At 48.3% G+C, this 19,439-nt stretch overlaps 8 protein-coding genes across 8 annotated transcripts; 6 read left to right on the plus strand and 2 right to left on the minus strand.

The window, feature by feature from the left end:
- Positions 1 to 231: 231 nt before the first annotated feature.
- N7462_004246 (CaiB/BaiF CoA transferase family protein) lies at positions 232 to 1,497 on the plus strand (the record flags this gene model as incomplete). Its single annotated transcript, XM_057075972.1, has 1 exon — positions 232 to 1,497. One exon carries the CDS (start codon positions 232 to 234, stop codon positions 1,495 to 1,497), a length of 1,266 nt encoding a protein of 421 aa, XP_056935477.1.
- A 122-nt stretch (positions 1,498 to 1,619) lies between these two features.
- Positions 1,620 to 3,987, minus strand: N7462_004247 (Zn(II)2Cys6 transcription factor; the record flags this gene model as incomplete). Its single annotated transcript, XM_057075973.1, has 5 exons — positions 1,620 to 2,127; positions 2,174 to 2,332; positions 2,391 to 2,945; positions 2,995 to 3,771; positions 3,827 to 3,987. 5 exons carry the CDS (start codon positions 3,985 to 3,987, stop codon positions 1,620 to 1,622), a joined length of 2,160 nt encoding a protein of 719 aa, XP_056935478.1.
- Positions 3,988 to 5,341: 1,354 nt separating this feature from the next.
- On the plus strand, positions 5,342 to 7,954 carry N7462_004248 (uncharacterized protein; the record flags this gene model as incomplete). The annotated part of the gene is made up of 4 exons (XM_057075974.1): positions 5,342 to 5,398; positions 5,676 to 6,569; positions 6,651 to 6,724; positions 7,513 to 7,954. 4 exons carry the CDS (start codon positions 5,342 to 5,344, stop codon positions 7,952 to 7,954), a joined length of 1,467 nt encoding a protein of 488 aa, XP_056935479.1.
- Positions 7,955 to 8,080: 126 nt separating this feature from the next.
- Positions 8,081 to 8,983, plus strand: N7462_004249 (uncharacterized protein; the record flags this gene model as incomplete). The annotated part of the gene is made up of 1 exon (XM_057075975.1): positions 8,081 to 8,983. The coding sequence occupies one exon, from the start codon at positions 8,081 to 8,083 to the stop codon at positions 8,981 to 8,983; it is 903 nt and encodes a 300-aa protein (XP_056935480.1).
- Positions 8,984 to 11,427: 2,444 nt separating this feature from the next.
- Positions 11,428 to 13,583, plus strand: N7462_004250 (General amino acid permease AGP2; the record flags this gene model as incomplete). Its single annotated transcript, XM_057075976.1, has 5 exons — positions 11,428 to 11,822; positions 11,893 to 12,021; positions 12,210 to 12,728; positions 12,791 to 13,029; positions 13,108 to 13,583. The coding sequence occupies 5 exons, from the start codon at positions 11,428 to 11,430 to the stop codon at positions 13,581 to 13,583; spliced, it is 1,758 nt and encodes a 585-aa protein (XP_056935481.1).
- A 964-nt stretch (positions 13,584 to 14,547) lies between these two features.
- On the plus strand, positions 14,548 to 15,980 carry N7462_004251 (acyl-CoA dehydrogenase/oxidase; the record flags this gene model as incomplete). Its single annotated transcript, XM_057075977.1, has 4 exons — positions 14,548 to 14,671; positions 14,787 to 14,985; positions 15,032 to 15,151; positions 15,206 to 15,980. 4 exons carry the CDS (start codon positions 14,548 to 14,550, stop codon positions 15,978 to 15,980), a joined length of 1,218 nt encoding a protein of 405 aa, XP_056935482.1.
- A 35-nt stretch (positions 15,981 to 16,015) lies between these two features.
- Positions 16,016 to 16,513, plus strand: N7462_004252 (acyl-CoA dehydrogenase/oxidase; the record flags this gene model as incomplete). The annotated part of the gene is made up of 1 exon (XM_057075978.1): positions 16,016 to 16,513. One exon carries the CDS (start codon positions 16,016 to 16,018, stop codon positions 16,511 to 16,513), a length of 498 nt encoding a protein of 165 aa, XP_056935483.1.
- Positions 16,514 to 17,092: 579 nt separating this feature from the next.
- N7462_004253 (uncharacterized protein) lies at positions 17,093 to 19,102 on the minus strand (the record flags this gene model as incomplete). Its single annotated transcript, XM_057075979.1, has 6 exons — positions 17,093 to 17,122; positions 17,193 to 17,830; positions 17,886 to 18,184; positions 18,237 to 18,460; positions 18,525 to 18,578; positions 18,818 to 19,102. The coding sequence occupies 6 exons, from the start codon at positions 19,100 to 19,102 to the stop codon at positions 17,093 to 17,095; spliced, it is 1,530 nt and encodes a 509-aa protein (XP_056935484.1).
- Between the last annotated feature and the right edge of the window lie 337 nt (positions 19,103 to 19,439).

Consider the following 19,439-nt stretch of genomic DNA (forward strand, 5'->3'; position numbering starts at 1 on the left):
AGGGCTCCCCTCCAGACGAGGCATGTAAGCATATAACCGAGGTTGCCGAATTCCCCCCTTCTCGGCGAAGCGGCCGACTTCAAAATGGCTGATCAGGTATTATCTCAGCAAAGACGCACTGCAATAAAATCCAGCCATTTAAGATATTGTTGATCTTGGAACCAAGAAACCTTGTTCTTGCCCTTTGCTTTTTATCACGTTGACAATTTGAAATTTTGACGTAGAGCAACCATGTTGCAGATGGTCTCTTCCCACACCCGTGCGCTTCGCGTGCCCGGCATACTTCGCACCCCGACTCCGTCAGTTCGCTTTTATTCACATGCGAACGTCAATGGCCATCGAACGCCTCCGCTCGCTGGAATTACCGTTATCAGCCTGGAACAGGCCATTGCAGCACCGTTTTGTACGCGGCAGTTAGCTGACCTCGGAGCACGAGTCATTAAGGTGGAGCGACCGGGAGTTGGTGACTTTGCCCGCCAGTATGACACTCGCGTCAATGGAGCAGCGTCCCATTTTATTTGGACCAATCGATCCAAAGAAAGCTTGGCGCTTGACCTCAAGAATAAAAAAGACCATGCAGTCCTGATGAAGCTCCTGCAAAAAGCGGACGTGCTGGTACAGAATCTGGCCCCTGGAGCAAGCGCACGACTCGGGTTATCTTACGAATCTCTCAAGAAAGATCACCCTTCTCTCATCGTATGTGATATCTCAGGATATGGCCAAAACGGTCCATATCGTGACAAGAAGGCGTATGATCTACTCATTCAAAGTGAAGCGGGGATGCTCTCTGTCACCGGCACTGGAAAGGAGCCGGTCAAGGTGGGTATATCCATTGCCGATATATCCGCCGGCATGTACGCATATACCAACATTCTTTCTGCATTGCTGCAGCGAGGGAAGGACGGCCAAGGCTGTCGCATTGACATCTCGATGCTCGAGAGCATGGTCGAATGGATGGGCTTCCCAATGTACTATGCATTTGATGGCGCTCCGGGGCCTGTCCCTGCAGGTGCGTCGCATGCTGCCATCTACCCATATGGTCCGTTTGAAACCAGCGACGGACAGGTAATGCTGGGAATTCAAAACGAGAGAGAGTGGGCCAGTTTCTGCTCTGGTGTTCTTGCGCGTCCAGATTTAGTATCGGATTCCCGATTTGCAAACAACTCCTTACGTGCTCAAAACCGAGATGCACTCAGAACTATCATCTGCGATACATTCTCAAATCTAACATCGAAAGAGACCATTGAGCGGCTTGATAAAGCTACGATTGCTAATGCGAACGTAAACGACATGCACTTGGTTTGGAAACACGCTCAGCTACAAGCTCGCGATCGATGGCTGGAGGTCCAAACCCCCGTCGGTTCTGTTCAGGCTCTCCTTCCACCAGGTGCCACAAAGGCAGCTGAGCAGGGTGGCTATGGAGCGCAAATGGGGCCTGTACCGAGCGTAGGTGAGCACAACAAGGCAATCATGGAAGAGTTGGGGATGGAGGAGTGACTGTTTCTGGAATATTGAAAATAACTCAATCTCCAAACAAGATACTACGCTATTGAACCGTTGTACATAGTACTATATAGACCAATCTGGGAACTGATAGATGGGAGTTATATTTCATCAAACTAGAGAAAGCGATACAGAAACTCCAGATTTTGAGCGTTGAGATAATCCGGATTTGTCAATGTATCTGCCAGTCCCACAAAGTCATTTCCTTCGACATTGAACAACTCATACCAATCCATATTCATCGATGGTTCATCAACTGGGTTTGAATCCAATTGAGCTGTCGTTTGCACTGTAGCCAGTCCGCTAGTGTTCGGATTTGGAGAGATTGGTTGGGTCATCGGGCTACCTGGAGCGTGGGCAAATGCCGCTTCTAGTATTTGTGGCTCCTTCAGTGAAGAGGTCGGCATCCCGACGTCACCCAGTCGAAGATTTCGGGCCGTGCGATCGTCTAAACACCGAAAAAAGAGATCTAAGACCCAATTCTCCAGATCCCAGGATTTCTGAAGCTCTTTCAACCCAAGCAGACACAGCTTGGCCCGGTGTTCCGCCAGTTTCTTTGCAGTACTGGTCATTCTTCCAAAATGAATGGTGTGAATACACAAAGCAGAAAATGTATGAGTGATGCTATCTCAAGTCAGAAGAAGTCATCTTGTGTCACCGAAATACATACAGGTGAACTGATCCATGTTGTACCAGGTTCTCTGAGAGCATATCCTCAAGAATTCGCGTACTCCGGGTAGCTGCTTCCAAAGCGATATTTCCGTCTGAGCTGGATGATACGTTCGGCGGTTGTAGAAACATGGGTCGATACAGCAAAACATAGAGGTTACTGTAATGGTGTCAGTCTGATGCGACTTCGCACAGTCTGTTAAGGAGTCTTCACTTACTTGTATGCCATGTGGAGCATGCCAACAAGAAACATCACATCCCTGCTCATGGAGGGTTGGAAATGCATTTCCGGGGGTAACCTTTCTTCCCAGTCTAAAAGTCGCTGGTGGAGGTTCGGGCGAGAAGGGTTGTCCAGTTTCGATTTTCCTGGTAAATACTGACTGCAGACCACCGCTCGTACTAGAAGGAGTATTTCAGCTTCATGATCCTTGTTTTGGTTTTGTATGTCGTTGGGTGTCGTCTTACATAATTTCGCCAATTGGGCCATCCCAATGACATACGATACATGCGCAGAGGGAGGCGTTTTAAAGATATTCGAAGTGTTGACAGGGTCGTTTTCCTTGAAATCTAACTCATCGAGCTCGTCGACTTCGCAATCTTCATTTCGGATCCTGGAGGGCAATCCCAGTGCCGCCGAGGTTTGTTGATCACGGACCTCCAGCTTCATGAGCTTGGAAATTGAATCACCCAAGGAAGATGTGCTTACATATAATGCCCACCATATCCTTTTCCACAACTTCTGGTCTCGGACTCTCAGAAAAGGCAATTTTGACCTATAAGCAATTAGCCAAATCTCATTTCATGATGGCCTTGACAACTGACATCACATGCATGCCCTTCTTTTGGGCCAAATCAATAGCTGCACCAAGCCAATACCGTACATCTCTTTCTTCAGTCGGCCCTCCCCGCCAAAAGCTCAGAAGAAACAACGATTGGAGCTTGATAACTGTGTCAGCCTCCCATCCAACATCATATATCTCCTTGGCGCGGTGGTAAAATAAGCCTTTGGCCTGGTATCGATTTTCAAACCCCGTGGCGCCCAACGCCACGTCGGAGCATAAGCTCACTCCGATAAAAAGCATCCCTTGCAGAAGTAATGGCGATATTGTATTATCGTGATAGTCATTTTGGACCTGAGCGCGATCAATAATTGGAAAGCAAGGATGAAACCATTCGAAGTATGCTTGAAGAAGAACTTCGCAGATGGTTGGCGACGGGAAGACCAAAGCACTCTCCTGAATGAGACGCTCTTGAAGAGATTTCCGACGCTGGCCAAGAGATTCCTCATTCGAATCTACAGAGGCGCGAAGTTCGGAGATGGAGTAATGAAGACGGCCTTTCTGGGGTCCGCGTGCGTATCCTTTGTCCGGAGACCGTTGGCCCTCATCTACGACGCAAGTCAAGGGACTCGATTCGCCGAGGAAGACGGTCTTATGGATAGGATTTTCGGGCCTAACAGGATGCGTTGACGGAGTATAGTGAGAGGAGCGATCTTGCGGGGTATGATGCTGCGTCAGTTGCCCTACCAGCCCTGTGGCTGGCATGCTGCTAGGCTCATCGGTAGTTCCTGTGGAGGCCTTTTTCTTTCGGCGCGGGTATCTGCCGATCCATGTTGGCACAGATAGCTTAAAGGAAGATTAGAGGACATGCTCACTTTCCCCTTCGGGATACTCCTAGCTCACAGGAGAGATTCCAGGCCACGCAGTTGCGACATGGCTGCATCTCAAGCACATTACATCGCACGCGACGAGCGTTGCATGCCAAGCATGCCTTCTTCGCGCGTGTGCGCGGCCGATCTGGAGTGATGGTCGCCATTATAGGTACAAGATAGGCTGTTTCCCAGCAACTATACTTTCAAGTTTAGAAGCAGGCATCTGGTGTTGGACTTTGCTCGGCTATACAACCGTTCTATTCTCTACGTTAGTGGGGACGTCTCGGCTTTCGGTTATATGCTTTATCGCGGCAAAACGCGAGGGTCACAGAGCCGAACTCGTCGCCACTGTCCACGTGACGCCAATGAAACCGTGCAACGGCCTCGTATGTTCTAACGGTGGTATAATATGCAGTTGAACGCTACAGCGCTTGTACCATCTCGCGCAGCCATTTGCCGCTTGACTGCTTGTCTCTCCGGCGTGCTTCACACCCTGAGCTTCGAACTTGGGCAGATCTCGACTTGTTCCGCCTTTCGAATGAGGAGCGTTGGTTTCATTGCCATTGCAAAGGTTGCATAATAACACCTCGCTGGGTTGCTGTTTCATTAGACTTTTTGGCATCGAAAGAAATACGTAGGCATGATCTGTAGAAGGATTAAATTTTCCTCAGCCATGATGTTGCAATTCCCGACAAATGGTCTGTTAACACAGATCTAATTACATGTTCGTGCTATATATATCACGGTGGGTAAATTACAATAGCATCCAGGAAAAAGAGTTCTATGGTCTTTGAAGGCCGATTCCAATGAGATAAACTCCAGAAAACTTATTCATCATTGAATTCCGAATAGACTTCTCCCCCACCGGAAGCTGAGGAGCAATTCAAGTTCATTTCTACCGTTTTCCCCCACACAAACCTTGGCACACAGATGGTCATGAGCCTCAGGCAACAACCCCCACCATCAGCCGAGATGTACGCTGCATTCCGAGGGGAAGAGAAGACCCTTAGCCTAGCTGAATGAAATGTAGTGAATCGAAGCCCGGTTTACACGAGGGGTAGGGTTTGATATGCAGCAATTCTGCAAATTGGGGACGAAGGCCACTTTCGACAGACTGGGGGATCCACGGCAAGTTGTGGGGTACCGCTTTCGCCAGGAAAAAGGTATTGTAGCGATCTGATAAAAAAAATTATGGATTCGTGGCAAACAGAAAACGAGAGAGGTCCGTAATTAGACACTAACGGCAAAACCCATCGGATCTGGAGGATGCCGGTGAGTGAACAAACCCAAAATCTCTATACTCTGCGTGGCGCGATCGGCTCTGGCGACTAACCACGCCGGGAGTGACCTTCTCCGGCATTCGGCATTTACCTAAAATGGGCAATCCTGCTCGGAGTTAATCAGATAAGTCGGGAAAACTAAACAATAAATCCCACCCGGAAAGCCGGGCCCGATTATAAGACAGGGCGATCCTCCACATATTCGTTTTTGCATTCAATCCTTTTCACACACATCAAAATGGCGGGCAATGCTTTGAAAAACATCATAGTGATCGGAGGCTCCTTCGTGGGGCGAGTAAGTGCTTCGCCAAGCAATTCTGGCCACGATCTACAGCTGACCTGTATAGTCGACAGCTCAGGAGCTGGCACGGATAGTGCCACCGACGCACAGAGTAAGCGGATCTCCATTTCCTGTGAAGACATGTGCATATCGTGCTGACTATCTCTATAGATTCTGCTCACTGAGCCTCACAGCCACTTCCATCACCTGTTCACATTTGTAAGTGAAGCCGTTTTGGTCTCACTGGTGATACGCGATGGAGTGTCTGATTTGACTAATTGGCATCAAACAGCCCCGATTTGCCATTGTTTCAGGCCAAGAGCATAAAGCTTTTATCCCGTATAGTGGCATTTTCTCTGCTGCCACAAATCCCACCTCCCACAGCGTGATCCAGGCTCGCGTCACATCTGTTCAGCCACATCACATCGAGCTGGATCGGGAGTGGCAGGGCTCGAAACAAATTCCATTCGACTATGTTGTAGTTGCCACTGGAACTCGTCTCTCAAAACCTGCGGGCATGGAGTTTGACGACAAACGGTCGTCGGTCGACTACCTTCAAAAGCATCAAGCCGATGTGAAGCGTGCTCAATCAATTCTCATCGTCGGCGGCGGTGCAGTGGGGGTACAGATGGCGACAGACTTGAAAGAGTGGTATCCGGAGAAGAAGGTCACCGTGGTCCAGTCGCGGCCCCGGGTGATGCCGACTTTCAACCCTCAATTGCATGAACTCGTCTCTCGGCGCTTCGATGAGCTGGGGGTAAAGTTGATCACCGGTTCTCGAGTTGCCATCCCCCCAGGCGGATTCCCAAATAATGGCAGTCCCTTCAATGTGGAATTGACCGATGGAACCACCGAATCTACCGAGTTCGTCATTTTGGCGACGGGACAAACACCAAATAATCAACTAGTGGCCAACCTAGAGCCATCGACCCCAGATGGCGAATCCATTGTCAACCCTGAGAATGGATATATCAGAGTTCGGCCGACCATGCAGTTCTTGGATGCGAAGTATTCGAATCTGTTTGCCGTGGGAGATATCGCCGACACGGGGGCCCAAAAGGCAGCTCGCCCTGGCGCCGCACAAGCCGCGGTGGTTGCTAAGAATATCCAGGCATTGATTGAAGGTCGCAACCCAGAGGAAACGTTTGTCAAAGGTCCAGGGGCGATTCATTTGACTTTGGGAATGGTACGTTCGAAATGTTTTGAAACTACGTCTTTCATGACAATTATCTGGCGAAAGATCTTGTGAAGCTGACGAGAATTAAAGAAACATAACGTCATTTTCCGCAACCCCAACACGGCGGAAGGGCAGACCGAGCCCTGGATCAACGAGAAGCACGAGTAAGTACCTTCCTTATATATCTCAGCAGTCAAGCAAAAGTTAACGATGATTCTAGTGGTCAAGAGGATATGAACGTGGAAGCTATGTGGGGGAGGCTAGGTATCTCGGTGGAGAATCCACGACAATTCCACCTATAATTATATTGAAGTGACAACGAGATAGAAAGAAATAACGGCGAAACCTATCATTTCAAGACTCAGTGGTTGGGAGCTTCTGTACTTTGAGGGGTTAAATCAAATGACTCAAATTCATGCAACCAAGTTCGATCGCATTGCCTATCTGTAAATGATTTTCCAGACCTACCTTGCACAGCTTAGCGCAGCTAATCGGCCGTGTAAGCTGTTTTCAATGAACTATTGAGAAGGATTATCAGTGAATGGACTCGTGCGTCCGATTTCGGGTTCTCTTGAAGCTTCGTAAGAGCTTATCTCCGCGGGACCTGGTGATGATCCACCGCAGTGGGTCTGTCGGAGGTCGACGTAAAAGCTTTTAGCGAAACTTTTGACCAACAACGGAGAGGGACTAGGCCTTTAGCTGCAGGCGTAGATAAGAACATGAAGGAAAAGCAAATAGGCTGGGTTTTCAACAGACTCGGACCCTGCTGAATTTGCTCCTGATCAAAACTCTTTCATTATGTCGACCACCTTCGACCCGAGCGACGATGCTCGTGCCGACGACCAAGCCCCGAAAACCAGAATCGTAACGACATCTGATCTCAAGGGCAGAATAGTGGATTCGTATCATCCCACTAAATCGCAAAGTACCATTACTATTCTGAGTTGCGTAGGTCATTGAATCCCTGGAAAGGAAAGGAGTCTAGGAGCTTGTTGGCTTACTCTGTCCAGTATATTGCCAACTTCAGCGACGGGTTCCAAAATACTCTTGCCAATCCCACAAATGTCATTTTTAAGCAGCTTCTTGGCTCCAAGGGCTATTCTTCGGACATGAAAACCCGCATTAGTGATTCGCTCATCATTGGAGCGATTCTGGGTGTGGTGGTCCTGGGTTATACCTCGGATATGTTTTCTCGACGGGCTGGACTGCTCTTCACCTCATCTTTGGTCGCGATTGGGACTTTGATGGCCACGCTTGCTCTTCAGGTGCATCCATCGCAGAACATGCTGTGGTATTTTGTCATTGCTCGTGGGATTGCCGGCTTCGGTGTCGGAGGGGAATATCCTCCAAGTGCAGCAGCCGGAATTGAAGAATCCGAGGAGGTGCGTATGTAATTTGTTCTGGGTGCATCCATGAACAATACCCGAGTGACTCAGATCCGGGGCGAACTGACTGGATTATTGTTGATATAGTTGGTAAAGAAGTACCGGGGCCCACTATTTGTCTCCTTCACCACCCTCATGGCCACCCTCGCCAGTCCCATTTTGCAGATCATCTACCTGATCTGCTTGGTTGCTACCGACAACAACCTCACCGTTGCGTTCCATGCGATCTACGGAATTGCAACGATACTGCCCGTAATCATCATGGTGCTCCGGGTATTCATGGTTGATTCATCACTGTTCCATCGTTCCAACCTCACTCGTCAGCGCCGATCCTTTCGACTATATCTGCTGCTTGCGCGTCGCTACTGGCGGCGCATCGTCACGACTTCTCTGGCTTTTTTTCTGTATGACTTCATCAACTTCCCCAATAGTATTATGTCCAGCACTATCATCGCATCCCTGGTGACGGACAATGATATCCGCAAGACCGCGATCTGGCAAGTGGTGCTGGCGGTCCTTCCGGTGCCGGGAGTGATGATTGGAGCGTGGCTAAGCAATGCCATCGGCCGCCGCAACACGGGTATCCTCGGCTTTGCCGGGTATCTGGTTCTTGGGTTCATTATTGGCGGGACATACATTAAGCTATCCAAGCACATTGCGGCGTTTGTAGTGCTTTATGGTCTGCTGCAGGCCTTTGGGCATATGGGCCCCGGAGCCACGATTGGCCTCATCTCTACCGAGTGCTTCCCCACGGCCATGCGAGGCATGGGATACGGCATTGCGACTGCATTTGGTCGCACCGGTGCGGCCGTGGGCACGGAGTGCTTCACTCCGTTGCAAGAACGGGCGGGGGACAGCTCGACATTCTACTTGCTGGGCGGGGTGGCCGCCGTGGGGATTCTGGTCTACTGTTTCCTCCCGGAAAGTAGTCGCCTCGACTTGGCCCAAGAAGATCGTGCCTTCGAAGAATTCTTAGCAGAGCATGGCTACTTTATTGAGACAAGCCGGGTCGGTAATACCGACGGTCCGTCGAGGTGAGGAAACTATAAAGTTGACAGAAGAAATAGACGTGATGTGAACGACGAATCGACGAGAAGGTAAGAAAAGGCATAGAACAATAGCAGATCAAACGATGATAGAAGGATTACAGGGGTTCGGACCGACAAGATTGGTTAATTGATTGAGGCTGTGAACAGCAGAGTATCTTATGACCCATAATGATGAGCTATAAACAAAAGTATGTTGGGGTTTCACGGTTTGTCCTGGATCTTTCCACCGTTTCCCATTATGTCCAGGTCCAGTCGCCAGACTCGAGGAATGAACACCGTATGTACACGATTTGCGTAGATTCGTCATGCTGTTAAATTTGAAGCCATTTACCGCCAAAACCCCTGGAAATCGAATGCACAGGCCGCTCGTCTGTCACAGGCACGTGACCAAAACGCAGATTCCCGGTGGAGCTTCTTTTTCGACTCGACGTTTCAAGTTCCCCCTTTGCGCCCAAGTGCCAAGCGGGAATTACGATGGACCTCAACGCGGCAGACCTCCTCGCTGCAGCTGTGGATAGCTCTCCGAGTCCGCTTCTCCGTAGTCCGCGACACACCACATTCTTCCCCAACCAACCGTGAAGCATGGGCCCACCCCGGACTCGTCCAGCGGGACGGTACGTCAGCCACACGCCTCTATTGAAAGCTTTCGGGTCCTGTGCAAGTTGTACAGGAAAATGAACCCTAGCCCAGGCTCGAGATTTTGCACCATCCCGGGATGGGGAAACTAAGTGCGATGAGGATGTCGGCCATTTCCATTTGCTGATTGGTAAAGGTTGCCCTTTCAGCCCCGCCAAGCACGCTAAATCCGTCAAGAGCAAGCCTCAGAACGCCCTGGCGGCCCCCCAACAACGCCTTTGACGTCGCGATTCTCTCTTCTCCCAAGGCGGCCGCCGGCCAAAGCGTCCCTCCCGCAGAAATCCCGCCAATGTAACACGGGAATGGCCTCGTGTCCGGATGCGGCTAAGGCCCCCCCCCCCCGGGCGCATCTTGGCTCTCGATGCTGATTTGTCGTGCCCAGTTCTCAGCGAGAAAGAAAACCCCATACCGCCGGGTAGTCAACGAAGCCAACGGTGCCTGGTCGAATGGGAGTCGTCTTGATCGCCCTCCAAAAAACGTGGCTTTGATGGCTTAGACCGCATCATTCGCCTTTATCGGGCGCATAAGGATTGACATGGGAGAACGCTTGAGGCAAAAAATCGGCCTTCTGATTGGTATGGAGAGACACCATACTTTTTTCCTCGTCCGAACAGTTGCTTTTTGATTTGGCAACACCGGTACCGTCATTTAACGTCGTGCTTGTAACTCAACCAGGGTTGATGAGGGCGTTTGAACATGGTTGACCTTCGGGACAGCGAGGCATTTCTAGGAAGACTCTGAAGGGCAAATGGGCCTTCACGATGGACACTTACGGTGCACAGATACTACGGGACAATGATGGAGTCTGGAGTCTGGTGCACCAACCAGACCGTGCGGGCATGAAGACGGGGCCCCTTCCCGTCTGCCCATGGAACCGTGGAATTGCGTACGGCCATCGAAATCCTACAATCAAAATGCAGCATCACTAGTCCCCTCACTTGCTGGATTGGTTCGTTTCTTCCACGGATATCGGATTGCCCTGAACGGGGCTTGGCCCGTATCTTTTTCCCTTATTTTGCTCTTATTCCCCGCGCCGCCCGGCCAAACCGCGACTTGAAATTTCCCCTCCCCCAATTCCCCCAATTCCCCCAATCACGCTTGTCACCAGTTACTTGGAATTTAGATTCCAAGTGGCAGACAGTCGTACATTGAGACAAACAAAGAGAAAGATCTTCGTCACCTAGTTTGATCCTTTTCTCTTTTGTGGGGTTTCTTCTATTTCGTGTATAGGTGGAGGATTACTTCGGTAATCGCGACCAAATCTCGATTCCTCGTTGCTGCTTCACGATTTCTTACTTTCAGCTACTCTGCTTCACAACCCTGCTGCAAGCTCCTTTTTGAAGGGGACCCAGTGTGCCATCTTGCCCATTTCGCGCCGGAAGCATAAGCGACTCGCTCTGCGAAGCGCTCGACCCCATTTTCCCAACATTCGTGATCACGATCTATAACAGCCTATCCACCCACGCGCCAACCGACTCATTGAGATCCATAGCAACATAGCAACACCGAGCGACACTCTAGCAACATATAACAGCACCCATTCTTGCCTGCAACTCACCTGCTCTCCAGCAGTCCCTAGCAACCACCACCCTGGAGCGCCCGCCATTTCCGCAGAGAAACCCGGCTTCACCCATGCACCCAGTTCCCACCACCCTCTCCCCGTCACGACAACCTCCCATCTCGTCGTTTCGTTGCGCCCTAGCTCTGGCTTTCTCTCGCCCACGCCCTTCTGCCCATTTTCCGTCCGTATCTGCTACCTACTAGATCCCTTAAAGGCAATCCGATTTTATTTTCAGAATGTCGTCTGCCCACAAGAAAGACGAAGGGACCGTCACCGGAGTCTTGGACACTCTGGGACTAAAACCTGAAGGAGGCCCCCACGATGTCCAGGAAGGAATGATGGCGGACAATGCGGATAACCTGCAGCGTCACCTTGGCAATCGTCAAATTCAACTGATTGCTATCGGCGGCTCCATTGGTACGGCATTGTTTGTGAGTATTGGCACTGGATTATACCATGGAGGCCCCGGAAGCCTGTTCTTGGCTTTCGCAGTGCAGTCTATTTTCCTGGCTATGGTCAACAACTGTCTTGCAGAAATGACTACAGCCTTCCCCGTCAGCGGTGGCTTTATTCGTTTAGCAGGTAAATGGGTTGATGATGCCCTTGGTTTTATGGTGGGCTGGAACTTCTTGTTTGTTTCTCCCGAATATTTGCCTCTTTTATTTTCTTTGAACCCCGGATTGGACTGACATCAAGCGCAGTTTCTACGAGGCTCTTCTGATTCCCTTTGAAATCTCTGCCTTTACTTTGGTCCTCTCATTTTGGAGTCCCACTGTTTCAGAGCCTGGTCCCGTTGCCGGTATCTGCGCGGGCATTATTATCTGTTATGCGTGAGAGCCCCACTGTTCCTGATGCTCTTGCTCTCTCCACCGTCTCAAGTGGGGAACCTCGGGAATCTGGCAACGAGCAAAATTGGCAAACAAAGTTCATGCTAGTGCCCCAGGGTTCATCGTTCGAGACGTGTAGAGAGCACGTTATACCATTCTCACGGTCTCATTTGCTAAACTTCATGTTCTAGATCATTAAATATCCTGGCGGTTCGTGCATATGGCGAGGCTGAATTTTGGCTCTCCGGAGGCAAAGTTATTCTCATCTTCTCCTTATTCTTTTTCACGTTCATTACGATGGTGGGCGGAAACCCGCATCATGACGCCTATGGGTTTCGATTTTGGAACAATCCTGGTTCCTTCATGGAATACCTAGACACCGGAGCTTTGGGTCGCTTCGAAGGATTTTTGGGATCGCTCTGGTCGGCTTGTTTCGCCGTTGTGGGCCCAGAGTATATCTCCATGGTCGCAGCCGAGGCAAAGCGCCCCCGGATTTATATCAAGAGCGCATTTAAGACCGTCTATGCCCGATTTGGAATTTTCTTCATTGGCGGTGCTCTGGCTGTAGGCATTGTTTGCTCAGCACGAGACCCGGATCTGGAGAAAATTGTCATGGGTGATTCTAGTGACAGCTCCAGTGCCGCCGCATCGCCATACGTCATTGGCATGAGCAATTTAGGCATCAAAATCTTTCCTTCAATCGTCAACGCGTTAGTGGCCATCCATTCCCTCTATACCGATGAATCTAAAAGACTAACCCCCCGCACCGCAGCCTCCTTCTGACGTCCATTTTCTCCGCTGGTAATACCTACACCTACTGTGCTATTCGTACTTTGTATGGTCTTGCATTGGAAGGACGAGCCCCAAGGATTCTCACATACACCACCCGCAAGGGCGTCCCAATCTACTGCTTCGCCATCGTGATGATCTTCCCGATCCTCTCGTTCTTGCAGGTTTCGAACAGCTCTTCCATTGTGATTACATGGTTCGCCAACCTGGTCACTGCTGGTGGTATGTACCATTTCTCATCCCGTACCCAAATTATCACTTGTCTTTTGCCATCGGAAGTTTCTAACGTTATGCGTCCAGGACTTATTAACTATATCACCATAACATTGACATATATCTGTTTCCACCGCGCTTGTAAAGCTCAAGGTATCGATCGCAGATCGTTCTCCTATTTTGGCCGTCTCCAGCCATTTTGCGGATATGCTGCTCTTGTTTGGATGATCTTGGTCACAATCCTCTACGGATACCCTTCTTACAAGCCTTGGTCGGTATCTACGTTTTGGTCGGACTATACTATGCAGATCGTGATTCCCCCACTCTATCTCATCTGGAAGTTCATCAAGCGCACCAAGATTGTGAAGCCCCATGAGGCCGATTTGGTTTGGGAACGACCTCTGATTGATGCCTATGAGGCAAGCTTCACCTCACCACCGGTTGGCTTCTGGCGGGAAATAGGCCAAATGTTTGGCTTCAGACGAATCAAGGGTGGTAATGACAAGCGTCGAGATTCTGTTGCCCCCGACTTTAACGGAATGGCCGAGGGCGTAACAGTTTGAAGGCTTTGCCTTGAGTGTTGCTGATCGCTTGTCACCACATCCTTCGTATGAGATGAAAGCTATAAAATGATCACCATTCATAATTCCACAGTGCACTTGACGGTGATGGCCAGTTTTCCAAGGAATGCTGTGCAACATTCTGCGTGCCCTGGGTGGTCGAATTACATTGTTCATAAGATCGCATTAATCGATTCCCTAGAGATATAGTAAATAAAATTCTCTTGCATGCTTCAATCACGGTCCAAGAATTTTGAATCTGATTCTGGAGAACGATGTAAACACCCTCTTTCCCAGTCGTCTTTATTTCTTCATTAAGGTGGGTAAGTAATGTTTCGCGAACACGGCAATGGAGAATTGAAGAATGATTTGATGAATTAGTGAGGTTGCGGTCTTTTTCTAAAAAGCCCAAAAGTTGAGCCTCCCGATAATCGTGCTGTTTACAGATGTATTCCTTTTGTCAATTGGTATTTGGTGTGGAAGAGGGCATAAGCTGATGCTTATTTTTAGACTCGGGGCAGATTCCTTATCCGATTAGCAGTGCAGCGACTGATTCAACCAATGATTTTTGTTACAAAAAATGGGCAAAGAACGATGTCTCATCAGCGCTAACAATTGTTGGTTAGTGATTTGTTAGAAAGCTGCAAACACTAACTAACTAAAGAGAGAAAAATTGTCAGCTGAGTCAGACATTAGCACGCTGGTCTGTAAGGCACGCCGGGGAAATCTCCTTCACCCAATCGCTAGATTTTTGCCATCTGATTGGAGCTTCAGATACCAAGCACTGTCCAAGCGTGTATGTATGATCTTAAATCCGTTTGTGTGCAAAAAACCCATTATTTGATAAGTCAAGTAGATAGGCAGGACCTGAATTCCAAATCACAGCTATAAATGGCGCACGAATCCATCTCCCGCAACAGAAAATCATTTGAAAATCCCATTACCGACAACCCCTCATAGAATCGAGATGTCTTCCGTATCCCTTGATCTAGCTCGCTCTAATCTGTTTAAGACACCCCTAGACAATTTGACCCAAGATGAAAAAATATCACTTGGCTATCAACAAGCTCGAGCGGCCGCCCGTGCCTTCGGTAGGCTTCCATTTCCGTTGATCATCAATAGAGTCAGGCTATTCGACAGATTCTTAATCCAACTCAAATGCGAGATAGGCCTCTAGCAACTAATTTTATTACTTCACTATTGCAGGTATCACAATCGACGACATTCTGAACCTCACACCTAAATTCTGGGCCTACCATTCAGACCCAATTCATGGGGTTAGCTATGCATCCCTAGTATTGGTCACAATTCAATATAATTTGGTCGCTGGGACGATAGGACCGTACCTGGCACAGAGGCCTGATTTGAAGGGATTAATGGAATCTGTGATGAATTTTGATGTAAAGTAAGTTCTAGACAAATCACTGGGAAATCAATAGTAATTTTTTCAGTGGGCAATTTCTTTTGACAGAAATCGGTCATGGATTGGATACTCAGAGCATTGAGACGACAGCAACTCTGCTAGATGACGGATGTTTTGATCTTCACTCTCCGACCCCAGAGGCCGCGAAGTAAGTCTTCTTATCCAAGGCGGCGTACAGAGCACAATCGAATTAACTGAGTAGATATATGCCACCAACAACCCCAGTAAAGGGCTTTCCTCGCTTTGCATTGGTCATTGCACGGCTCATTGTTGCTGGCGAGTTTCATGGTCTGAGAGCTTTTATTGTGTGGTTGAATGACGGTGAGAGAATGAACAATGGAGTGACTTCAAAAAGGGTGCCGAATCGCCTTGGGGCGAAACCTATCGATCATTCCATTACTTTCTTCAATCATGTCAGACTTCCTAGTTCTGCGCTCTTGGGCTCCATTGAGAAGCCAAAAAATATGCGAACTCAATTTCTGTCTGTGATTTGGCGCGTTATGGTTGGTTCACTCAGCCTACCAACAATGTTGGTCCCCTTAATGAAGCGTGCCGTTTATGTTGCCGGTAAATACAGCATTCGACGCCACATTCATGATAATCATGGGGGGCGTGTTCCTATTATCTCCTTTCGAACCCAACAACAGCCAATATTGCATACCCTGGCCAAGACAAAAGTCTTTGAACCATTCATTCAAGAATGTATAAGAATGTTCAGGGATCCGAGCCTAGACAAGAACGTGCGGCATGGAATTGGAGCTATTGCTAAGGCTGTTCTTTGCTCAGCATTTCAAGAGAGCTTGTTTGGCCTTGCTGAGCGATGCGGGTCACAAGGACTATTCCATTACAATCACATCATTGAGAACTACATGGAAGGATGGGGTGCATCCATTGCGGAAGGGGATGTCTTGGTGTTGTGTATAAGTGAGTCCCTCGAGCGTCACCCTTCTAGACAAGGCTCAACCAAAAACACATAGGACTTGCCACGGAACTTCTCCTCAGACGCTACAAGATGCCAGAATCACGTCAACCTACTTCACTTATAGCTCGGCATGAAAATGGGATGTTTGAAGAGTGTGATGCATTAATCAAAGGTCTCAGTGGAAGCCATCGTGGTCCTGAATTCAACAACGCCATCCTCCCACGATGCAAAGGCTTGATAGAAGCTATAGGGCAAAGAATGGCTTATGAGGCTGCCTCTGAAGCCCAAGTTGACCCCAAAATTCTGGCACTATACGAAGCAGGCGTCATATTGCACGATTCAGGTTGGTACATTCAAAACGCTGGCCTGACACGAGAAGTTCAATTTGAGAACGAATCCCGAGCACTCAGCGACTGCCTTCCTCAATTAGAAGATCTACTTGACGAAACTGGAGTAGCTGAATACGTCAATGCACCGATTCTTTCCAAGGAGAGCTGGGATGAATATGTATCGACGTTGGTAACATTTGAGTCTCCACCGGTGACTCATGCTGTCAACACTCAACTCCAGTGCCGTGCTAATCTATGAAGAGCCTGTGTCAATTGAAAGGCTGAATCTTCGAAAGGTTTTGACAATTATATTTTGGTGTATCTAGACTTTATTTAGATGAACTTGAGGATTTTATTTCTGCGAGTAAAGGCTCTAATCACCTATTTGTCACCTTCAACTAGCCCTTTGGTCTATGAAAGATTGCCGATCTGGAATTGCCAGGATATCAACTTAATGTCCTGTGATAAAATCATGCCTTACACTCAACTATCTATATCGACAAGAGAAAGAGACTGAATGGTCCCATTATCCTCGCTCTCAAGAAGTTACATTTGTCGTTAGTCATGCAAATACTTGTTTCTTAGTCACATTTTTGCGTGGGGATCTTATGATTGCACTTCGATCGAACGATTACTGTCTAAGCACGGACTCGTTAGATAGTTCTGTCATTCAAAGCTATGCTATACATGGCCAAAATTTTCGAAGCTTAAACAGTACTATGCTAATTGTGATACGGATCATGAATATTAGCTAAGTGAAAGAAAGCGATATCGCTATCTTTGCCTGAGAGATTTGGCTGGCATTCAAGAATTTTGGTTAATGTGCCTTGAAACATCGTTAATAGATATAGCGAAAGGTCAGGTTTTGCTAAGATGGCGTGATTAGTATGAAATTCACACAATGGGTAAGATTGCAAGGAGAAGGAAATAACACTTACACGATCTGTGACATCCTCAAACGAGTGAGTAAAAGCTGCATCTTCAGAAACCTCTCCATGCTCAACCTTTTTATCGCGCTTCCTGTTCTGGCTGATATACCATGTACGTAAGGCGAAAAGGACGACTTCCAAAAGAATGAAGCAGGTTAAGACAGTTGCCAAGGCAGGGAAATAACGAGGGGCGTCGTTCGAACGAAATGTTTGTGGGCCAATAGCATTGCCGACTGCCCAAAAAATAAAGTTGCATGCAATAACCACGCTTTTCTTTGTCTGGCCTGCAACATTACGGGTCACAAGGGAAAGAGCGAGACCCGCACAGCCCCAATAGGCTATCATAATATAGTAAGCTAACAATAGGCCAACACGTTTATCGTATGTAAAGGGAACGGCGACAAGCACGATGACTCCTGCAATGGTTGGAACTACCGACGCCATCATAGCGAGAATTGTTTGCTTAAAACGCCTATCGACCCAGACAGCCCCCAGCATAGCAGTAAGCTGGACAGCACCAGAGACCATCTGAAGAAGCTGGGTCTGCCAGGTAGTGAAACCAAATGATTTGACAATGATGTTGTTGAATGCACCCAAGCCGCCAGAAGGTATGGTGAGGAAGAGTTGAATCAGGACAATTGCATAAACTGGAAGAGATTTAGGCATGCTTTGAGGATATCTCGGAATTAATAAGTTGGTTACCTTGAGGGTCTTTGACGACTTCCCAGACCTGTTCTTTGCGAAATTTTCGATTCTGTAGTCCGGTTCTGTTGCGACGAACCCGTTCCACCATGAGCTTCTTGTCACTTTCAGTAAAGCAGTGGGCTCTCATTGGAGAGTCTGGCATCCACCATGCAACAAAAATGCCCCAGAGGACAGTCAATATACCATAAGCAATAAATAAGGCTTGCCATGAACTGATGGGAGAAGCTGAAGGGATAAATGAGAAACAGAAAGCTAATAAGCCGCCTAAAATTTGGTTCAAGCCGTTCATCATAAACCTGAAAATTTGAGGTTAGCTTAATCATAGTATTCCAGTAACTTGGGACTCACCAAAAGGTAACCGCGGCTCCCTGCTCTTCGCGGGTGTACCACATGGAGGATAAGAGGGTAAAAGTGGGCTGGCTGGCAGCCTCGAACAAGCCCAGGAAAGCGCGAAGAGCGATCAATCCTTGGAAATTTTTCATTGCTGCTTGAAGTGCGAGCGTGATACCCCACAAAATAATGTTTCCAGATAGCCATTTTGCGATGGGAACGCGTTGGATGATATAGTTTTCCTATCCACAAGTTAGCTAGAAAGAACACCAGGAAGTGTAAGACTGGCAAATTTGTAATCCTTACCGGGAACTCCACCAAGAGAATAACCATATATAAGATCGTCGTTAACCAGGAGTACTGTAGGTATGAGACGTGTCAGATGCTGTCTTCCAAAATGCGATGTGCATTTAGGTTTCCAAAGCCTCGCAACGGACCTGCGGGACGTCATACAGGCTCAAAAAGACAAGTTATTTCGCTTGTAGAGACCTCTTATCCATTGTTGCGCATTGCGAGTGAGCCAAAAAGGGGTCTCATGAAGCTATTTTGCGAAAAAAAAGAAAAGAAAAGAAAAGGGCCAAGCTTCATCAATTACTGACCTGTTGGCCCACAAGATGAGTGTCCTCTTCGATTCCCATTATGGATGCGTATGACAAGGTCCCCTTGTCCAGAGTTTGAACCAAGTAAGTGATAACCATAACAACCATGACCCTCTTGTCTATCTGCTTCTTCAGTCGACGGCTAGTCGCTTCATCTATTTCCACGATCGTTGCATTTGCGTACTCTGCGACTTCTCGGTCAACCAATGAATAATTCATCTGGTCTTTTACCACATCCATCTCCACCGCTTCTGGAGCTTCATTGATTTCATGAGTTTTAGCCATGATGGTGTCTTAGTAGACACAGCGTTCGGCGGATATCAGTGATCCAGGAGTTCGCTGGTGCGTTTCGCAAGCCGAGTGTCAGGGTCTAAGAAAAACGTGGCCGACAAGTTTAATTTATGCCTTTGTGCCCCCTTGCTTAGCCGTTAAGGTGGTAGCTTTCCTGCCCGCCCAGGACGACTATAACCTTTTCTGTTTCTATCAACCCCAGCTCCACTACATCAAGCATTCCCAGCGTGTGGGGAGCGGGGAAATTGTGGAACTTTCTGGGGTTAGCGTGCGTGGAGTTCATAGCTTCTTCTCTAGTGTGCCGAAACCGTGCTGTGACTGGATAGCCTCG

The sequence above is a fragment of the Penicillium macrosclerotiorum genome (assembly GCF_028827735.1).
Source record: "Penicillium macrosclerotiorum strain IBT 26536 chromosome Unknown utg000003l_segment0_segment0, whole genome shotgun sequence".
NCBI lineage: Eukaryota > Fungi > Ascomycota > Eurotiomycetes > Eurotiales > Aspergillaceae > Penicillium > Penicillium macrosclerotiorum.